General features: G+C 37.5%; 1 protein-coding gene across 1 annotated transcript; it reads left to right on the forward strand.

Moving 5' to 3' along the window:
- The first annotated feature begins 1115 nt into the window (after positions 1-1115).
- On the forward strand, positions 1116-6038 carry LOC103616453 (BCL2/adenovirus E1B 19 kDa protein-interacting protein 2). Its single transcript, XM_017735463.1, has 6 exons — positions 1116-1888; positions 3716-3892; positions 4546-4648; positions 4766-4897; positions 5529-5615; positions 5746-6038. The coding sequence occupies exons 1-6, from the start codon at positions 1621-1623 to the stop codon at positions 5876-5878; spliced, it is 900 nt and encodes a 299-aa protein (XP_017590952.1). The 5' UTR covers positions 1116-1620; the 3' UTR covers positions 5879-6038.
- The last annotated feature ends 303 nt before the right edge of the window (positions 6039-6341 follow it).

Raw genomic sequence — 6341 nt, forward strand, 5'->3', positions numbered from 1 at the left:
GTATTAGCAGATAAAGGCAGCTTGCCCAGGTTCCATATTTTAGGATGCTGATGGAAGATCTTACCATGCTGTAGGAGAGAGCTATGACTCAGCACAAATATGTAGACTTGAATCACTATCATATCCCATATTCAGCACACAATGGCCCAAAAGAAGAAAAACAAATATTCACTATGCTCTTTCATGGGCACTTGCAGAAGGAACAAATCTCACTGGGGCAATTTATCATCCTGCAGCTACTAGATGCACAGAACAGCAAGGGCAGCAGTGTGTTAACCTTGAAAGACCAAATCCTTCCTATGCAACCATAAGGTGTGTAAAATCTTTCAAGTAAAACAGTAATTTCTGGTTTCCTTACAAATTCCCTAAAAGACTGAGTGCTAATGAAACCTCTTATTACCGCAGGCCTGGTTCCTACGGTATATCACCGTGTCCCGCAGCTATAGGGAGGAGGAGGAGGAGAAGATCCAGCAGGCAGGAATTGTGCAGCAAGATTGATTTATTTAATTATTTTACAAACCCTTTTATAGACTTTTTTCTTCATAGTCTAATTGGACAAAGGCCCAGCCACCCCTTGGGGGTGATTGGCCAAAATCCTAAAACATCCATTATCAAAATATTTTCTACTATACAATAAACAAGACTTTCCAAGGTTGCAGGTGGCTTGGTTGTTTACATTCCCTGCTACCTCTTCTGTGAGAGAGAAAAGTCTCTCACGGACTTAGAAAAATAACAAGAAGATCCTCACTAACAGCATTTTTGTACCTACAATTCCCCCTTTTTGTTTTATAAGATAACAACTCTACAATTAATCCTAAATAGAAATTTACATCAGTTATTAATTCTAGATATAGCCTTAAGGGCTTTAGCTATCTGACTCCATAACAAGAAATTTAAAATTCAGTCTCTGCTTGTGGAAGGACCATCCCAGTCTCTGCTTGTAGAAGGACCATCTGCCTGATGGTTGACATCCTGGTCATCATCAGAAGAGTCATTAGGCTGATGATCTACATTCTGGTCGCCATTTGGATGGTTGGCGTTCTGGTCATCATTTGGAGGTTGCCTGTTCTGCAATTTTTTAGGTTTTGTCTGTCTGCTTTACTTTTGGGGCATTTCCAGTGCTGGATTGGTAATCTGATTTTATTCCTTGCTTTCAACTGCTGTCTAAATCATGCAAGTATTTGCCTTGTGCCTTGAAGTGTTCTGTATATTCACAGAACAGATTCTTTAATTTTCTGTCCTCACTGTTGTGTGTCAGTTTTTTTTTTTTAGCTTGTATATTATTTTCTATTTTATCAAAGATGGTTGTGATGTTACTGAAGCCTAACAAAAGCAAGTGCTAGGGACGTGATTCTGTTGTATTATTTGCAAGCCTTAGTCACTGTAATATCTGGAACAGTTCCTCGGACATTTGGATGCAGCAGGCAGGGGTAGTAGTGGCTGAGGTGGCGGCAGCTCTTCAGGTTTTTCTTCTGCAGGGAGTATGGTTGGTGGTGTGGCACCCTGGTCATACTGTGTGTGCAATTGGTGACTTGAGAACTTTTACCTGCTGTTCTGTCCATCCCCTATTAAAGGGGGACTTTAAAGATACCATGTTTAAATTATGGGCATTAATTTATAATGCATTATGAGAAAGGACTGTGCTGTTCTGTCTCAGTAATATGCTTATGTAAACTTGCTTTAGCTTTGGAAATAAATAATTTGCTTTCTTTAGATACAGAGGGTAATGGAACCAAATTGAGGAAGAAACTAATGGCTCCAGATATTAGCTTAACTTTGGATCCCAGTGAGGAATCTGTTTTGTCTGATGACTTGGATGAGAGTGGAGAGATCGATTTGGATGATTTAGATACTCCTTCAGAAAATAGCAATGAATTTGAATGGGAAGGTGAGTATTTTGGTCCTTTTGTCTGATGCTCTAAAGTATTTTCTTATGTGCAGGTTGACCATTTCTCTAGTAAGAAATAGCTGTGACTCAACATTAAAAGAGGAGAAATACAAAGGGAGTGATTAGATTTGAAATTAGAAATAGGTGCTGTGACTTTCTAAAGAGCAAATCAGACTTCATCTGATTAGTAAACTGGCAAACAGTTAATAGCTGTAACTGCAGATAAACTTAGGTGAAGATCACCTATATGTGCATCTATAAGACTTGAATTTATGGAAAATCCTCTCTGTTGCAGTAAGTTTTTAAGAACCACCCAACAGAAAAAAGTACCCAAGGTGTTTTACATGTGTTAGGAATGGGTTTTAAATGGAGAGAGCCAAACAAAGGGATATAGATTAGCTACTCAGAAATTGATGAATTGCAACTTAAGGAGGACTGAATGGTATTTTTAAAAATACTAAGTAACACCTGATCTCAAATCTTCCTGTGGTGAGAAGGGCAAAGCAGCCTTAGAGTTTGCATATTTCCAGATTGACTGGAGGCAGTAGAAGAGCCTCTACTGTGTGTCAAGGAGTTCTGCAGTGACTTCATAGGAAGTTAACTTAGCTACAGCCACACTAGTAATGATCTCAGTTTTAAGACATTAATAGGGGTTTTATCTTACAGGCAAAACCTGGAGATTCTAACAAATTTTATTTGAGATAAATATTTTGTGTAGGAGTTAAAGCACAAATTTTACACTTGGAGCTTAGTGATGTTTTAAGGCCCTTTTATGGAAGCCAGGAACTGTTGTGTTGTGGAAGTTGTTGGAGTCTCTAACGTCTGTAAACTTCATGGTTTAGGAATGTCTCTAATAAGTAAACATGTAAACTCTATTATTTTCTTATCCTGAAAATAAAATAATTTTGATTCCTGAATAAACAGGAAGTTCTCTTTTCACTGTTACGTTTGAAGCACTACCTGTGGAGAAAGAAACACTCTTTAGAATAAGGGGATGGTTTTGGTTTTTAAAATAGCTAAAGGCATATTGCAGGTGAAGTTTTCTTAGCAGAGACTGTGTGTTTACCTTGGTAAAGGATTTTCATTGTTTTAATGAAGAAGAATTTGTATTTAGGATTAGTTTTGCGGTGATGCGAAGGAAATGTTCCGAATGTTTTTGTCTTGTTTTTAAAAGTGGCTGAAAAGGGTTTCTGTCTTTTCTTCCTTTAATGCTGCTGCCTTCATTTTCCTGGAAGGATAGTTTCAATTAACAGCTTTGTCTTGGGAACAGACAACTAACTTGCAGTAGGTTTTTCTCGCTTTGGGTAAGGTCCGTGCAACAAAGTCAAGAATCGTAATTTCACTGGAGCAAATCGTCTTACAGATTGCTGTCAGCATAAATTTCATATGTTTTGATTGCACACATTCGTGAATTAGATTTGATTTTCAATAGATCTGCCTGCATGTCTGCTTGCAAGGTACCTCAATGTTTTAAATCATGCTTCATGTAAATCTGTGATCAAGCAACCTCTGTAATTCTCACTGGAGTTAACCACTTTGTCTATTTTGGTGAAATTCAATGAGGTCTGTGTTCTGAAAGCCTACAATTAATTAGGCTTCCTCCATGAATGGAAATTTTTCACATACTTGTAGCAGAGAAAATTACAGTCAACAGATAACTGCCAACATGAGTATGTTGATAAAATATCCATTACATCAGCTGGTGTGTCTGACTGGCTGAAGAATACCAAAATAGATCAGATAGCAAAGTGGTTAACTTGTGTTATAGCTGATTGTCACTATGCATGGTATTCATTATGGGTCATCAACATGTTCTAATTTTGGTAGATGATCTTCCAAAACCAAAAACTACTGATGTCATTAGGAAAGGATCACTGGCTGAATACACTGTGGCAGAGGAGAAGGATGATGGTCGACGCTGGCGAATGTTTAGGATCGGAGAACAGGACCATAGGGGGGACATGAAGGCAATTGAACCATACAAAAAAGTTATCAGTCATGGTGGTAAGGATTGGTGACGTGCTCAGGGGAACTGCTGAGCAACTACTACTTTAAACTGAGTTGGGGAAGCAGAGGAAGAGCTTTGGGCATAAAGACTTGTGGTGATTCATTTGTTGCAGTGTTAAGATATGGTTGATGTAATAATTTTTTCTCTGTTAAACTGAAGTTCCAAAATGCACGCGTGGTGACGTACTAAAATGCACCTTTGTAATAAGATGTATTTACTCTGTCCTACAGTGTAACTGCTACCTAACTTTTTGGCTTTAAGACTGTTGAAAACATTAACTATAGATCTACTAAGGCAGAAATCAATTTATGACACTTTCCAACAGTCTGTGAAGTTTAGGTTGGAAGAAAAGTTGACTAAACTTTAATAATTTAAGATGTTATTAAATATACTGAGGTTCTATACTGAAATGTTGGTTATAGGTAGGGTGTTTGATTGATACCAGCTTCAGCTGTTGCTTTAGAAGCAGACAAACTTGAAAAAGAAACCTTGAGGTTTTCTGTAAGTGTATGAATGTGTCCATATGGATGTTTGTAAATCTGTTCTGGGTAAATAATGAAAAAGCTTGCTGAATGTACCTGACTTTGCATAAGTGTAGTCAGTGTATTGTCACTGTTGTCACTACTGCCGCTCATTTCTTTGTTTATAGGGTATTACGGCGATGGGTTAAATGCCATTGTTGTGTTTGCTGTTTGCTTCATGCCTGAGAGCAGCCAGCCTAACTACAGATACCTAATGGACAATCTATTTAAGTAAGTCATCATCTGCCTTTCTGGGTTTTTGTTCTTTTTAATATATTTGAGCACTACTAGGAATTGCTTTCAGATGAAGATTGTGGATATTAAAGTTTTCTTTGCTTGTCTCTCCAGGTATGTAATTGGCACTTTAGAGCTGTTAGTAGCAGAGAACTATATGATAGTTTACCTGAATGGTGCAACAACACGGAGAAAAATGCCAAGTTTAGGCTGGCTTAGGAAATGTTACCAGCAAATTGATAGACGGTAAGAAGCTCTGCAGTGTTTTCTTACAATGTTCACATACTCAGAGATAGACATATTTAGGAAAAACTGCTCTTTAATGTGGTATCTGGTCCCTTCTGGTTAAGATTTGATGAAGGAAATTGGCTTAGCTCTTCCTAAGCTAGACAATGTAGGACGATGCTATAAACATGCCTGGGTAGTGGTGTGTGGTAGATTTTTTTGGTTGGTTGGGGGGTTTGTGTATATCTTTTGTTGCTCTTGTACTCAGGGTGGTTTTTTTTTAGTGAAAATAGTATTCTTAGAATACTGAGTATTATCTTGTAGAATATCCTTACAACTTACTGTATTAATACCAGGTTAATAAGTGGGGTTCTTTATGAACCACTATATCATCAGTTGTGTAAAAAGATTCAAAGAAGCTTCTCCTTGGAACGTTACTTCCTTGTCAAATTGATACTGAATCTTTAGTTTTTATTTTACAGTTGTGTAGTGTTTTTTTCTTCTGATAGAGGTTGACTTCTAATAATGGGATGTCAGAATACTATGTTTATGTGACAGTTGTGCTTCTAAAAACATACTTCTTATATATTCGAAAACCCCAGGTCATGCTGCCTTTTTGTTCTAGTAATTATCCATTGCTTAAATCCTTCAGGTTAAGGAAAAATCTGAAATCATTGATCATAGTTCATCCTTCCTGGTTCATCAGAACACTCCTGGCCATCACAAAACCTTTTATTAGGTAATACTCTGGAAGATTTTTCTTAAATAGTTCTGACAACTGTTTGCTTTGAACTTAAAAGACTGTTTTAATATTGACCTAGTGAAAAATGTTTAAGTTGTAACTGTACCCTGCATTTGTTCTTCCACAGCTCAAAATTCAGCCAAAAAATTAGGTATGTCTTTACCCTGGCAGAACTAGCTGAACTCATCCCCATGGAATACGTTGGCATCCCAGAATGCATAAAACAGTACGTTTTATTATTCCAACATCTTCTACACTGATCATGGTTTAGGACTGGTACATGTTGTAATCAGTGTTTGCTTTGAATGTAACACTTAATAGCACTTAATAGCACTTAATGATTTCAACTGGGATCATTGCTGTCTCTAGGAGGAGTGTCTGTGTTTGACTGCATTGCTAAAGGCAGTTTGGTATGGGGTAGCATGGATAGCCAGGAGGTTAATGTATAGTGATTTTCACAGTGGAGCTTTCTGCAATTGATAAGCTGTGGAATGTGAATTAAGCCTTCTAGAGAGAAGGTCTCGTTCCAGTTGTTCTGCTTAGTACACACTTAGTGTGTGTACTAAACTGGCTTGTGAGTGAGAAATTCTGGGCATGTTGATACTGCAGTTATTTATAATGTCTTCAGTGTTTGGAACAAATTAAGTGCTGAAATACCACTTGGACTGGGTTTTCATTTAAAAGAAAAGCAGCGACTGGAAAATGCTGGATCTCTACCCATTG

Source organism: Corvus brachyrhynchos, unplaced genomic scaffold (genome assembly GCF_000691975.1).
Source record: "Corvus brachyrhynchos isolate BGI_N302 unplaced genomic scaffold, ASM69197v1 scaffold22, whole genome shotgun sequence".
Taxonomy (NCBI): domain Eukaryota; kingdom Metazoa; phylum Chordata; class Aves; order Passeriformes; family Corvidae; genus Corvus; species Corvus brachyrhynchos.

What these genes read in the sequence shown, in the direction of transcription:
- LOC103616453 (XM_017735463.1), top strand. Translation starts at nt 1,621, where the DNA reads ATGCATTATGAGAAAGGACTGTGCTGTTCTGTCTCAGTAATATGCTTA. An exon ending in CAATGAATTTGAATGGGAAG is followed by an intron (nt 1,889 to 3,715) that starts GTGAGTATTTTG and finishes TAATTTTGGTAG; the next exon opens with ATGATCTTCCAAAACCAAAA. An exon ending in ATCACAAAACCTTTTATTAG is followed by an intron (nt 5,616 to 5,745) that starts GTAATACTCTGG and finishes GTTCTTCCACAG; the next exon opens with CTCAAAATTCAGCCAAAAAA.